The 15989-nt window shown below is 40.0% G+C and overlaps 1 protein-coding gene across 1 annotated transcript in view; it reads left to right on the forward strand.

Moving 5' to 3' along the window:
- The first annotated feature begins 2639 nt into the window (after positions 1-2639).
- VPS50 (VPS50 subunit of EARP/GARPII complex) overlaps positions 2640-15989 on the forward strand; it is a 78910-nt gene continuing 65560 nt past the window's right edge. The window contains exons 1-4 of the mRNA XM_080581734.1: positions 2640-2873; positions 4935-5003; positions 13002-13124; positions 13738-13809. Coding sequence (XP_080437860.1) covers positions 2841-2873; positions 4935-5003; positions 13002-13124; positions 13738-13809 — 297 coding nt within the window. The 5' untranslated portion in view covers positions 2640-2840. The remainder of the gene's footprint in view (positions 2874-4934; positions 5004-13001; positions 13125-13737; positions 13810-15989) is intronic.

Consider the following 15989-nt stretch of genomic DNA (forward strand, 5'->3'; position numbering starts at 1 on the left):
CTTTCTTTCTTTCTTTCTTTCTTTCTTTCTTTTCCTTTTTCGATAAGATTTTTTTTCCCAGTGACAGCCTCCTCTTTTCTGTTACAAAAAATGCAAAAGAACTATTACAAAGCCATGCCTACATAAATTTCTAGCATTTTCTTGCCCATCGCTTTTTTTTCCCCTTTTTTTTTTCTTCTTCTTTTTTTCCCTTTAACGTAAGTGTAATAGGGGGATGATTTTGTTGCCTTTCTCTGAACAACATGTAATGTGAAGTGCCTGTCAGGAGTCTTCTAACAAAGAGTCCTGCAGCCAGAGTGGACAACTTACTAGAGTTGTTGAGTTAGCTGCTGATTACTGTTTATTCTGCATGAACCTACATCAGTTTAATATTAATACTAATGTATGACCTGGATTCCGTCCAAGGCTGTCACTCACTGTACAAATCTAATCAGCGGCAAACCTGGAACCCTCCCACAGTTGCATGAGCAGTAATAGTTTGCAACAGCAAATATTTGCGTCGACAGAGGTGGTTTATCCATAGAAAAACACACTTTAAGTTTTCCCTATACAGTAGTTAGGCTGTTATGGATTAATAAATACTAGGCTTGTCTGTAACCTGCCTTATGAAGGAGAGACGCGTAGCAAGGGATTGCTTCTCCTTTTCAGTGCGTGCCTGTGCTGGTCTTAGGAGCAGGGGGCCTGCAAGCTGCTAAGCCTCCAACCACAGGACTGAACACTCAATTTGTACTTCTGTTAAAGGGAGGTGAAAACACCCAGATCCTTCCAGAATTTTTAGCAGCTCCATATAACCAAATTTAAGAGACACGAGGGTTATTTCAGGTTATCAAAAGCATAAGTAGAGTGGTCCCACCAGAAATAACGTCATCACCTGACAGAAGCCTGTAGATTAAGAGAATCTTGTGCATATTCCCAAGGGCTTCAAGTGCCCATTGCCCTGCCCCTCCTGAATGCTGTTGTTTGAAACCTGTTTAATCCACTTAACTGTAGTCTAGATATATCAAATTGCAACCTTTTATAAAACCCTAGTTAGAAATGATTACTCGATTTCAACAGGTAATAAAATATTGGTCGTATGTTCCAGCTAATTTCTAACCAAAGTGAATGGGAGCTTTCTCACTGGGATAAAATCTGTGTTAGTGTTCTAAATGTCCTACGGTCCTACGTGGGCATTGAACACTAAAAACAAGCAAACAAAAACCCCCAACAGATTAGCATAGTTATATTTTTCAAGTAAGTGTCTGCCCTTATTCCAGCATTTGTTTATACTCTTGATCTCATTTGTTTATACGCCTGATGTCATTAATATGCTGCACTTTTTTACACCAAATAACTCACACTAATAGAACACTAATAAAATGGAAGCTAAAACCATATATAATTTTTCCCATAAAACTCTGGTTTGTGCTGGTTGTTAAATGTCATTGAGACTTAATGTAAATCAAACCTCACTCATTTCTTTTTAATAAAAGACCATTAAAACTGCATGAAAGCAACTTTATTTGTAGCTGTAACATCCTGAATACTTTGAGTATTTCTGCTGATTTTAGTTATTACTAAGAAATAATTTTGTTGTGGGCTAAGCTTCTTAAGGACCTTCTACAAAAATAATTAGGGATGATATTCTGAAAGGTAGCCAGAACTAAAGAATTCTTGCCAGACAAGGCTGGAAAGGGTGGCAAAGTTCACTCCATGGCTCTGTCAGTTCTGGCAGAGCAGCACACCCGCTTTTACCTGACATAACTCTGCAGTCGGACAGGTGGGGAGGTAAATACAGGGAGTTAGAAATGTATGTTGAGGTGGTCTGTGTGCAGACTCCAGTACCCCCAAAAGGAAGAGCAGTCTTTTCTGCAGCTGTTAGTATGTCACTGTGCTTACACTGGTAGCATAATTATTGAGTATGTCATCTTCAGTTAAGCAAGGACTATAATTTTACCTTTTTGAATACCAATATAAAATAGATTTTAAAAGTAAATTTTTTAAATTTGTTCTGTATATCTCAGTTAATTTGTTCTATATATCTCAACTAAGTACAGAGACACACAGGCCTGTTTTGGCCCTGCAAAACTGCATCATGGCCAGAGCAGGCCCGATGCACTTGTCTCTGCGTAACGTCTGAGACGATCTGAGGGAAACAGAAAGCTGCAATTGTCTAAGTGGGTTTGCTAGCCTGTCCTTTCAGACAGTGCCTCATTTTGTCCTCTCAGAGAATTGATTTCAAGGCCTAAATAGGCCGACGTTAGGTTTACAGCGTATCCTCCGAACCCCCGAGGGGCATTTCGCCCGGCAGGTAACCCACAGGGGTTCCGAGGGATAGCGTGAGTAAGGCACGGCGGTGGAGAAGGGCTCCAGGCACACGGCGCATTTTGGCGACCCTCCGCGCAGCCCCTTGCGCGCTGCTCCCCCCAGCCACCGCCTCAAACCCCCGGGCTGGGCTCTGCAGAGCGTCTCCCGCGGGCACAGCGCCCCTGACACCGAGGGGCACTTCCACAGCAGGGCTGCCCGCCGAGAGCCGCCCCCTCGGGCACCCCACCCGCCCAGCTGAGGCGCCCCCACCCCGGCGGCCGCTCCCTCAGAGCCGCGCTCCGCCCTTGGCTCCGCTCCCTCCCTCCCTCCCTCCCTCCCTCCCGTCCCGGCCGTGCCGTGGCGCTGACGGGACTTGTAGTTTGACGGCCCCCGCCCTGCCCAGGGCCGAGCCCGGCTCCGCCGCCCGAGGACTGCAGGTCCCAGGGAGCAGCGGGCGGGCGCGGTCAGGTGGCGCCCAACATGGCTCCGCCGTGAGCCCGCTGCGGTGCGGGGCTGCGGCCGTGCGGGGCTGCGGCCGCCTGCGGGGCGGCGCCATGCAGAAGATCAAGTCGCTGATGGCCCGGCAGGTGAGCGCAGCGGGGCCGGGCGGGGGGCGGCTGTGTGGTGAAGTGCTCTGCTTGAGGCGTGGTTGTAGGGGCGTCGGGCCGTGGCACTGTAATGTGGCCTTGTGTGGCGTTAAATGTGCCTGGTCGGAAGGAAGGTGCCGGGGTGCGCGCGTGTGTAGGCACAGCCTGAGCGTGTTTCTGTCAGGCCGCTGTGCCCTGCGAGCAGCCGTCCCGAGGGTTGTGTCGGGGTGCTCGCCTCGGGGCCAGCCCTGCCGAGGTGCCGAGCCTTGCACGGGGGAGTGTCTGAGTCCCTCAGGTGCACGGAGCGTCGTTAAGCGAAGCCTCTTTGCCGTGTGCCTGGATTTCAGAGCTTAAAAACTGCTGCAGTGTCACCCGCCGGCTCATCACATGCCCCGGGTGGTTGTAGGAAGCGGTGGGAGAGCCAGGAACTGAACTTTGGTTCTCAACGCTGTCCCCAGAGCATAGACAGGAGGCAGGGTTTAAAATGGAGATCGGCACGGAAGCCGAATTCCCCAAATACCGTTTTGGGCCCTGTACCATTACATCGCCGTAGATGGATGATGAGATTTTGGCTAGGATACAGTTTAGAGTCTTCTTTTACACTGTAGGTCCTCTATAGTCAGGAGCCAGCCCAGTGGTGAGCGAGCAGCTCTCAGCCCGCTTAACGGGAGCTGTTGGAAACCCACCCGGTGTGGAAATGGTGTGGTCTGAAAATAATACAATTTAGGCAATTCTCAGCCTTTGGGAGGGATTAAGGTCCACTCAGCATTCAATAAGTGCAACTTATTACTGCTTATATAATAACTTATTATTACTGCTGATGGAAATAAGTTGCCTTCAACGCAAAGTTTTGAGGTGGTTGTGGAAGATTTCATGTCCAGTAGGAGAAGCCGCGACAGTTGCTTTGGGTTGTTTGTTACCTCGAATTTCGGATTCACAGCCTTTGGGGGTAGGAACTGGGAAGGGAGGGTGTTTTCAAACCGTGCCCAAGAGAATCTGAGAACCAAAACCAGAATGAAGAGGTTTTGCATATGGGGAAGATGAAACAACCGTGAAGTGATGTAGCGACCATTCATGTGATGAACTTGTAAAACACTGTATCAGTGTCAGAGGATAAGTGCGCACTTTTTTCATTGTAAGCTCATGTAGTAATTGCATAGCTCCTCTCGTTTCAGAGAAAGCATTGGTACCCAGGGCGTGAAAGGGGCTTAGAAACAGTGTCACTGGTGTCAAACGGGGAGAATTTGAGGGAAATCTGACTATGACTCGCGGCTCATGTGAACTGCCTGGGGTCTCAATGGAAGGGTAGAGTCAGAACCACATTTGAAACTTGAATTTTTAAGTTCACTTCTGCTTAGAAAGATAGCAGAGAATGTGCTAAGAAATGTGTTCTGTGATACTGCTTCATAAAATGCGTTGCATATTGAACAAACACATACTCATCTGGTTACTTGATGCTTCCTGTATGAAGCTTGTCTAATAGAGCATATTCTACTTATGTGGCTTCGTGGGTTTTAGATAATAATAATGATATAAAAGAGCTAATGTCAGTTATGTATCTTTTTTTCAGCTTAGTTATGCGTATGGAAAATGAATCCTAATAGTTTTATATGGTAAATTGAGAAATCTTCCAACATCCAAAAATATTACAGCTATGGAGTAGGGTAGGTAGGTTGAATTTGATTATTTGATTGCATTAAACCATTAAGTTTGTGGAACAAAAAACATTGTGTTTTTTGGACACATTTGCATTTTTAAACATCTGGAAGTTGGCAGGAGGATATAAGTGGACTTTGCTAAGAGGATATTAGTGAACTCTCCTAAAAAGGTACTTACTGCAGCATAAAGCTGGAAGTGCATAGATGTTTGAGGAATATAATTTATATACCAGTGGCCTCAAGGTTTTATAGAATAAGGGCTTAGCCTTCCAGACTTATGTCAGTGTAATGTATTAAAGGACTTGTAGGTTTTTTTTTTCTTCAACAACAGGTAAGACTTGGGCAGTTTGATTGCAAGATATGTAAAATAATCAACCTTAACTGACTTAAAATTCTTTTAAAGGGTCTAAGAAGTCCTCAGGAGAGTGTCCATGACCTCAGTCCTATTGAAAACTTACGGATTCCTAGTAAGGTATGATACATGACCTCTTCCCACCCCCTTCAGTTTTAATTTTTCATTTTATATTTAGATGACACAGCTTTTTTTGTGTTTTTTGGTCCCAACAACGGATTTGCTGCTGTTGTTTTTGATGGCTTTATTTGCTCCTGAAATATTTCCTATCTGAAATATTTTTATGAAAGAATTAGAATTTTGAGGCAAAACAGTGCATCGAGTCAAAATGAGGGCGCATTAAAATTTCTTTCTTGGAACTTTGAAGTTGTCACTGGATGTTGATCTCAATATTTTTAGGTTTCCTGCTGAAATCAGGGTGGAGGGGGAAGAAGGGAAGGAAGTGCTTTTTGTCACTTAGGAAAGTACGTGATATAAGGGTAGCCTGCATAGTTCTAGTCTTGACATTCAGTCTTTGCATGCTTTTGCTGCCATAAGTGTATTTCAGAATTTCACATTTTTCATCTTCAGCATATGTAATTAACTTCATATTCTACTTTAAATGTTATAGCTTTAGAATAATAACAATCATTTTTATTTGTCTCGCTATTCAGATGATGTCATCTCTCTCTCGTCTCACAGATCATGCTGAGTAATCTGTGTATGAGGGAGAAATTGTTACAATATTTGACTGCTAATGATTTGCAAGACTTACTGTGGATGATACTTATTCTCTTCCCCTAATTTGGACCTTGCCTTTAACCAATGAATTATTTAAGTTACTGACTTCAACTGAATTTTGATGCCTTATTTTACCATTTAAAAATCCCATGTCTTTCTGTCTCTACATAAGTACATTGTAATATGATGCCTGTGCTAAGGCAGACAAGAAAATCAATGTTACTCCATGTTTAAAAAAATCAAATAACAATCTCTAAATTGGTACCTAATATTCTGTTAAACAGTGGCCAATATATTGATTTCAAAGACTCAAAGTATTCAGTTGCAGTGATGTTGAAAGAACTGTCACATCTCCATGGCTCAGATTTCAAAACTGCAAATTCCTGCCACCCACTGGGCATCCAATTTCAAACAGCCTTTTCTGCCAAGTTGACTCTCCAGGTAAAAATAGAGGCAGGATATCTTGGTTGGCTCTCTGCTCTATAGTGGTTTGATGTTATGTGTCTGGTAAGCCTACACTTTGTATCAATAACAATGGGAAAACAAATACCTCTCAATTTGCAGGTTTTTTTGTTAATTTTTGGAAGAGTTCTGGCAGTTGTATGCTGTCAACCCTTTGTAACGTGAGAACACTATCAGCAACTGTTCTGCAGAATCTCCTGAAAATTAGGAATTCTGTGCTGAAAAGGCGAGACTACATCAACATTAGAACTCATCACCTGATTTTTTTTCAAAGCTGATAAAATTAGAGTATTATTCTCTTCTGTGCCATAGTATGAAGCTTTTATAGTTTTTCATTCTTCTAACACTCGTTCCCTTTCAAAATGTTTTAGGTGGGTGGTTTTAAAAATAACTGCTATATTAAGAATATATATTCTGAATATTCAGATTATGAATCTGAATATTCTTAGATGCTTATGTTAGCTATGTTGGCTTTTTCCTTCTCAACAAGGTATATTCAGTGAATCTCTTGTACAGGTAGCTATTTATCTGATAAAAACATTAGATCAGGTGAATATTGAGTAAAATTACTGTGTTTTCATCAGTTTATCTCCTGGCTATGGTCCAAGGCCATATATCACGGTAACTTTACTTCCATCCCTTTCCTTTTAAGAGGAAGGATTAATATTGCCATCCCTCCTTAACTTCGCTAAAACCTTTATTGTATGATTTTACTTTCCAAATGGTAAGGCATCAGGTGAGACACTGTAATATGTGTTCTGGACTGTGGGCATCAATCCTGATACCCTTTCCTGAAAACAGGAATTCTGGGTACTGAGGAGGGGAAGATTTTGTCTGTGTTTATGGTATGAGTAACCATCAAGGAGATCAGGTTTCAGTACTGAGCAGAAGTTGAAAGTCATTGAGCCCTTGTATATAGGTGTTTTGAACTGAAACTATATTCAATGTCATAGCAATGTACTGATGTCACAAATCAGAATAACATAATCACAGGTTCAAGTAGCTTTGCTGGATATAAGCTAATCCCTCTCAATAATTATTTTATAGAAATGGACAAGTTTGGTGAAGGGAATTCATTTTTGAATGCAAAAGTAAAGGCAATGAAAAGAAGTGCAGGTTTTTAAAGGCAATGAGTAAAACCATAGTATTAACCATAATATTGCAGGCTGCTTTTTGAAAACATATGTTGTTCTCTGCTGCCACATTTTAATAACGTTTTTTGTTCATATCTCGAATAACAGAAGTCTCAAGCTCGCAAGCCAAATACTGTTTGAACTATAGAATGGTTATGTTGCTACGCTTTCATCATCACACTTCCATAGTCAAAGTGCAATCCCCAGGCTGATTTAGGACAAGTGTTGCTCAAAGTTTCAAATGCTAAGTTAACATTGTAGAAAGGTGTACAGAATAAAGGACTGCAGAGTCAGCATGAATTATTCAAAAGAGCACAAACCATTGATAGATAATGGTAACTCTAGGGACAAAAGTGTGTCTTTGAAATGGAAACTGTCAAACTAAATTGAAAGTCAAATGGAGAATACAAAGAATGGGGAAAGGAGTACATTGATGTTGCATCCCCTCGGGGAAAAGCCAGCAAAATTCTCATGGGTTTTGATATCTGAAAGTTACTTGCTGACCGGTGGCTTGCTGGTAAGCATGTGAAAGTGGAGACTGTGCTCCTCAATTTTGTATTTTCTTTTGTTCCTTTTTTTTTTTTTTCCATACAATGAAATGATTTACCATCTTTATTTTACTGAATACCCCTGAGTGTATGCACTCACATTACCCATTACTCCCAATAGGTTCTGCAACTGTCTTGAAAAATTCCAGTCTGCTTGCATCATATGAAGACAAATCACCAGCTAACTTGCTTTACTTTCTGTTATAATACAGAATCATGCTACCAACTCGGTAACACAGAGAAATAAACGTATAGTAGTTTAAGTCAGCGATGGAGTTTGTAGGTAAGGTAAATCTGAACTGAAAGGCAAAATTTCTAGAAGAAAGAGTAGCCTGCAGAATGATTTCATGTCTTCTTTGGGTTGAGATACCTTACTTCATCTGGATTGTGATTGTCCTGGGGAACTGTAATTCTTGGCATATCAGTGTCTTTTGATTGTTGAAAATGGTTTGTATTAAGGATCGTATAGAACTGCAGTACTGATTTTTGAACCATTCTGTGATTGTCAGCTTTGTTCTTCCCCAAGCTGATAACAATTCTGTTTAGTAGATTCTGTCACAAAAGGTTAAGAGAGGTATTTTGTACACTTCAATTCAAGTGTGTAGGGTTAATAATGAGATGATTTTGAATTAGGTTATTTTTATCTTGATGATAATCAGCTCATATGCAATACATAGAAATTAGTTGGCTTTGTGGCTTATGGTGGAAAAAAATACTGGAAGATTATTTTTAATGCTTTTCCTATAGATATAGAAGCGTGAATTTCTTAGTCTGTTGTGGGTTTCCATTTCCCCAACAATAGCTGCGTGCATTAAGTGGTGTGACTAATGTCTGGTCAGGCTTTGTTATTCTCTGCCTATCAGGAGAATTGTTTCCACAGCGTCATGTTTGTTTTGGTAGAGAGAAGGTTTTTTTATTAAGTACTCTGTATGCATATTGAAGAATGAAGGATGAAAAGAATGTTCTGGACGTTTCATGTGAAGGACAAGGGACCACCACAGACTTCCCTGTGGGACTTCATTCCGTAGCTGTGGATTAGCTAATAAATGTTTTATCTTGAGGTTGGTTTATATACATATATAATTACACATTATTAGGGAGGTATGCAAACATATCTACTTATAAGATAAGTTTTATATATATATATAAAATATATATAAGAAGTCAAGCAGCGCCCTCATCCTAGAGTCTGGGATGAGCTTTCCTCTTAACACGGGTGTTATCCAAGTTCAGAACGGAGGGGTGGAAACTGACAGCATGTTCATTGGTGTTCTTTTGGCTCATGACAGAAGTAGGGAGGCTGTGTCCAAATGAGTACCAGGCAGACTTGACCCCTGGCTCTCCATATAGAGGTGTATCAGCTATTGCTGACCTTCAGCTTCTGATTAGGTTAGAAGCTTTTTAGATTTTTTCTGTCTCTAAGCAGTTTCTATTAACACTGTCTTGATCATGAACATTTCTCGGTGTCCGCTTCCCAAGTCTTTTGGTTGATTGTTAGTGGAATGCAGAAGGTTTTTGCTTCAACTTTGTACCAGTAATGCTTCAGTAGCAATGTTGTTTTTCGTGTTGCAGGCAGTGTAGAACAAAAGAGAGAGTGGGAGTATGACACACAGGGAAATTGCTGGGTAAGTCATCTAAAACTTCCTGAACTGCCTTTCAGATGAGTCTGCAATGAAGTGACTCTTTTGAAATACAGTTCAAGTAATTGCTGTAGGCTCCTGGACCCATAAACTTCTATTTCCATACACCAGGAAGGCAAAACAATGTGAGAAGTTTGTGGATGCAAATACTTCTATTTAGCAACGGTTTCTTCAAATTTGTAAGCTGTTAGACAGACAGTTCTTTGTTTCTGTTTCTGTTGTCTGCCCAGAAACTGTCTTTCACTGATCTGTTTAGGTGGCATTATGTAAGAGAGACCTGATCCTTAGGGTAGCGCTAATCATGCCTGCAAGGAAGCATGTTTGACAAGTTAAATTGTCTTTCAATGAAAGCATGGTCCAAAACACATGGAAAGGAAAAAAAAAAAAGTCACATTTGCACATCGCCACAAATGATGCAAATTTTAAGTAGGTAAAGTGTCTTGCAGAGCAAAACTTTGGAAACATGAGTACTTGAAATGGCTTCTTAGATGTTATGTTGGCTGGTTATTGGTTGGAGAGTTCCTACTGCTGAATGTATGTATTAATCTGGGTAGTTGGACTGAAGTGGAGTACTCTGGGGTTCACCTTGCTGATGTGTCACTCTTTCTGATCTCCTTTGTATCTGATTTGGTTTAGCGGTGGTGAAGTTCTCTGCACGGTCATCATCACATGATTTTCCCATCCCAAATTTCTATAGGTTTTTCTATTCAGAATACTTCTTGAACTTCTGAATTTACATATTAACTTACTGGTAAACATTTTTTAATGTTGATTTTTTTTGAACTATTTTTTTAAAGGCAGATTTTTCAGTGGCAATAGTTTTGAGTTATAAAATATTTGAGTTATAAAACTGCCTTGAGGAATTTAATAAAGCTCTCTGTGCCTGTACACAGTGCGCAAATACTACCTCCACAGTGCTAAATTTGGCCTTCACTGAGGCCCTTGAAACAATGGGCTTCATATTGTAAGCTTTTTTGTATCCCTCACTGAAGGGATGAGGAAAACTGAATATCAGCAAACTAGGCAAGGATTTTTGCTTCCTTCAGTGGTGAGTGAAAAGGCTGGCCTTGAGCCTGTTAGTTGTTTGAAACTAGTGGAGCATAATGGACTGGAAGCTGCCATGGCATGAAGTCTGGTGTAATTTATATGGGAGCTTAAGTTTATTCTGGAGAGTCATTCTCTCTGGACTGACTGTTCTTCTAGAAAGAATGAACAAGATAAAGAAAAAGCCTGTCCATTTAATAAATATTTCCCCAGGTACTGTTTTTGTGAGAAACACTGAGATAAATGGTTTTTCTAACACAGAAGATGGTTTCTGAGTAATTTTTCTAGCCATGCCAACCTCAGCGTCATTTTTGTGCTGAAAAATGTGTTATTCTACAAAGTTAAAAGGTCATTGATTAGGCTTCATTAAAACGTTCATATTAAAAACAGTCCTCCTAATTTATTAATAAGTGCCTCTAAATCTAGAAGAATAGGTATCCGTGGTGGCCTTCTTAATGTATGTTTAGGGGATATCAGTCACCACTGACTTAAGGCATTGACGTATTTCACCAGCATGACAAGATACACATCATCAAGAAATTCAGATTGTTCAAAATCTTTCTTGCATTTATTTTATTTTATTTTCCTTTTTATTTTTATTTTTTTAACAAATGACTATGCCAGGAACTTATAGCCAAACATGCGGGTGATAAATTAGGTGATTCCATTTGCGGTGGTTCACTGGACAAATTAAGCTGACCCTGTCTTGGATATTTTTTTATTTTTAGTTTCTTATAGATAAAGCTCAGTGTACTGTAAAATGTTAAGCTAATTTAAAGAGGGGCTCTGTGTTCAGCATAAAGCTGCCATTTGTTAGGAAGCCCAGCAGGAAGCACACTTTGTTTGTTGTAAAGGACAGGAACACATATGGTTAGATGACAGATAGTTGTTTTGTTAGTGAAACTGTTGCAAGAGCAGCCTGCCACTGAATCTGAATGCGAGCATCATCTGCTGATTCATGCGCCCTCATGTGATGGAAGCTTCAAAATCACAGATTAAACAAATGAAAAATGCCCCCCGGAGCCTCTTTCAAGAACCTATTCCTTCTCAGCCCTTACAGCCCGGTCTCTGTTTCACGTGCACTCAGTGAGGCTGAAAGGGGGTGAGGTGAACAGGAGCTGTCGGGGTGCCCCGTCCCCCTCAGGCCTTCCCGCCCTGGCGCGGCCTCCCCAGAAGATGGAGGCCGCTGCCTCCGCCCCCCGGCGGGTGGCGCCCGAGCATCGCGGGGCGGCCTCTGCCCTGGCCTCCGCCGTGCCGGCCCGGGGCCCCCCTTGGCAGCCTGTTTTCTCGGTGGCAGCTGCTTTGGGGCCGTTTTTTTCCCCCGTGAAGGCAGTTTTAGAGGAGCAGCGGCTCTTTTTGATGCTTTAGGAAATTGTTCGCGTGTCGCACCTTGGTTGCATTTATTTGTGTAGGAAAAACAGCACCTTGCTGTGTGGGTGAAATCTCGCTTTTCCTTGTAACGTACGTGCTTTGATGTTACCGAGTGACGTACAAAAGGAGGAAGTTTGTGATTGTTCGGTAAATTAATCTCAAATCTGCTGCCTTTGGCTGGTGAAATAAGCTCTTGAGTTTTTGGTGATGAAAATATGGGCACCTTGTCCCACTGTAGCAACTTGTGTCAGAGGCTTGGGGTCTTGATGGGATACTTCAGTCTGCTGGACCACTTTGTCAGGGTTAAATTCTGATATCAAATAATATGATCAGAGCTATATCTTGAATTTCCTCCCCTCCCTTCCTTCTACCCTGCATTTTTCCCTTTTGAATCTCTAATAAAGGTTTTTCATTCTTTCAGTGGGAACAGCCCACTTCAACTTCAAATATTAGTTGAAAAATCCAGTATGGGAGGATGAGAGGTTCAGACTCAGTCCTCAGTTTGTGGTGACGAGTGGGCGCAGGTGGGTTCTTGAGAAGACCTTCCACATGAGATTGCGCCAGGAGGGAGGAGAATGCACATTTTGAATATTAGCTGTCACAAAGCTGTTGGTGCCTGTCTGTTTAGACCACCCCACTAGCTGGAGAAAAATCTGTAATGTGTTAATATTGTGCAAAGAAAGCAGATCTGTTACGGTTTTGCCTATAAAAAAGTCAAGTGTTTAATGGCATGTCTTTTATCAAAGTTGCCAAAGTGAATTCGGAGAGCTAAATTGAATGGTTACACATTTGTAGTGACACTGTCTACGCTAGGTTTACAAAAATAGTTCTTCAGATTAAAAAATAAATCTGATTTTAGTCTTTACTTTTCTTTTTATGAAAAATTCTACAGTATGCTAAGCTTCAGGAGAAAAACTGCAGACTCAGCATGCGTTTATGCCACAAACAAATATTGAGGAAGAAATGTTTAGGTAATCTGAGACAATGAAGCTTGCACTGTTCTTTGAAAAGTTTTGACTGTCTTGTTGTTTGTAATGAGAAATACAAGCTGGAGTGTACAGATCTTTCTATTCTCAAGAAATTATTGCTTCTTGTACTGAAGTTCTTAATGACTTTCAAAAAATACTTGTTTTGGTAAGCATTGTTCCTTCTAGGCTGTGATATTATGTCATGGAAATCCACCTTTTTTGTTTTGTGAAGGAGGAGCTCAGAGAATCACGGGAAGAACCAACTGATCCTCAAGCTCAGCAAGAAATAATTAATAGTATTGAAGAAGTTTATTTTTCCAATGATTCCTTTGATATTGTGAAGTATGAATTAGAGGTAAGTTGTTGTTATAAAAGAAAAGGCAGTAATGTAACCAAACATGAAGGTCAAAAGTCAGCTTCTTTCAACGACCCATTTTTTGTTTGTTTCTTGTATCCTGAATTAATGCAAAACAGTGTGGATTTTGTTTTGTTTTTTGTTGCCCCTCCCCATACCCAAATCTTCTTGCAGTTGTATGGAGCTTCCAACCTATGGTATTAGTATGGAGTCTCTTCTTTTAATGTGATAGAATTAATATCAGGTCTAATGTGCTAACACGTACTTAGAATTTTAAACTACTATGGGAAAGTCCAAATAGTTGGAGGAAAAAATGCCTATTTTGTATTTTGGGTATTTTTTTAAACAGATGGAATTAATAGACTGAGAAATGAGTAGTTTCAATGACTAGGGGCTTGTGTATGTTACATGTATGTCTTAAAATGGGGTAACTTTGAGGAAATTATGATATTATGCTTTTTAACACTGATTAATTTCAGCATCCATTATTTGAATACAAATTAGATTGCAGAAGCAGTAAGAATGTTTCTTTAATTAAACTGATTGGTTAGTTAATACTGCATATGTATTTTATGTACTTTCTCACTGAATTTTATTTGTTGTTCACATTCAGAGGCTTCCTCCAGTACTTAGTCTTCAAGAACTGGAAGAGTACAGAGATAAATTGAAACAACAGCAAGCTGCTGTAAGTAAAGGTGTTTAGTATACTGTCAGAGTTTTTTATGTTGTCTATAACTGTAGGTTGAAGTGAAAATACAGAAGTATTGTAATAAGGATCAAATGGGCTGTTTCTTTATAAACTTTATTTTTAGTTCAGTTTTTCCAACATATTGGAAGAAATAAAATATTCAACACAGCACTTAATAGTGCTGTAGAGTCCCTTTTTTGAGAGACTTTAGGCAATGTAAAACATAAAATGTTTAAAGAAAAACCAACCTCTTTCTTTAGAGTCCGTATTTTTTACCATATTTTTACCTTATTTTTCATTTGCTGATTTATTTTTTTCAGTTGTCCCCAAGTGTTTCTAGTGAGAGCTATATACTTATTATGAAATGAAATAATGAGTAATAACTGTAGTTTATGGGGCAATGAGAGTTGCAGCTCCTGAAAGGTATTTGTTACTTTTCAGGCTTTTTTGAATACAGTAAATATTGATTTTTTTTTGCTCTGAAAGATGAACAGGAAATGAATGTATTAGCTGGCATTTGGAGAGTACCTGCAAATTACAGTATTAATCCTAACTCACATCTTTAAACGGATGAAATGTACATCAGAAAATATTGAACCACTAACAATACACAAAGAACAAGTTCTTTTGGCCTAACATGGTTTTTCCCAGAATAAACCTATGAAATTTTGTGAGCTATTAGTGAGAAGTTGGGCAAATGAAAATTCTGTGTTCCTTACCAAGAGGTGATGAGCTTAAGAGGACATCTGGTGGTGACCTATTTTAGCAAGGAAATACACTCAAGGCTGAGAGACAACTTCATAGGCATATGCTGAATAATCCCAATACCTGTTATCAATGTCTTGGCCATTCTGTATGCACAGTGGGAAACAGCATGGGTGTAGTTTCAGTGCATGGCTGCTTCTGAGACGTGAACTGGGAAGTACATGTAGCTAACAAATAATAGAGGAGAGAACTGAGCATATTTCCCAGGAAATACGATCCATTTGTGTCTTTCTGTACTATTAGATACAATACTCAAGAAGTCTGCTTTTGAAATAGAATAAATACTGTATTTTTCAGTTCAGTGGCTGAATCTATGGCTGACATAGGAATTTACAACAGTGATTTAGAGAGAATTCCAACTTTTTAATTCCTATAGCACAAAATACTCAAATGACAATGAATTATTTGTAGTAGAGCTCTGATCTTCCACTTCTCACTGGCTGTTACTGTCTGCTTTTGCACTAGTGATTTTGGTGATGTCTTTGTTTCACTATAGACTCCATGTTTTCTGTAGTTTCTCCATTCCATTACAATTTTCAATTCCATTGAGCCGCTCAATACTTATTTAATATGTGAGTCATGACAGCTTTAGTTTGAGTAGTCATCTGGGTACAAATAATTTGAATTAGGAGGCTTTTTTCCTGTACATCTGTTTGGCTTTGTTTTAATTAATAGCCTGATATACACAGCTGTATTTTTTTTTTTTTCCTTCAGGAGACAAAATACTTTTTCCTGATGTGGCTAGGAAGAAGAAAATTGTTTTCTGGTCCCCTCAAAAAACACTGCAGTTTGCATGCATTGATAATTGCAACTGCTTTTAGCAGCCACGTTCATTGCTAGTGGCTGCATTTCTAGATTACAAAGGTTAAGAATTAAAAAGTACATCAGCACAGCAGTATAGAAGCTGCCAAAAGCAGGGGGACAATATGGAAATGAATGTAATAACCTGTTATATGATGGTTCATTCTAAAGAAAGAGAAGAGAATTGCTTGTAAGCTCAGAAAAGTACTATCAGTAAGTTCAAGCAAACAACAAAAATGGCTGTGGCAGATGGTTGACAGTGTTTAGGTTTTTATTGGTATTAGGTAATCAAGAACTTGCAAAGCGACAACAAAAATAGTGAAAAGTGAAAATGAAATGCATCGTCTCCTATTCATGTGTACTGCTTAATGAATCCCTTTAACAGTGAAGAATCAAGCTGTTAAATTTGTGCTAGAGGCGTGAATGGCTAACAGGTATATGCCTCTTGTAAAGTTTTCACATATACAAGGCTAAACGGAAGAAGAGATTAAAAAGAAGTGAAAATTTTTATAGGATATAGACTGTGTATAGAGCAAAGCTTCCTGAGAACCCCAGGGTTGCGTAGACTTGTGTAGCTTTTGGCTTCATAACATCCTTTCCTGTGCTCCTAC

Source organism: Anser brachyrhynchus, assembly GCF_964034855.1.
Source record: "Anser brachyrhynchus genome assembly, chromosome: 2".
In the NCBI taxonomy this organism is placed as follows: Eukaryota; Metazoa; Chordata; class Aves; order Anseriformes; family Anatidae; genus Anser; species Anser brachyrhynchus.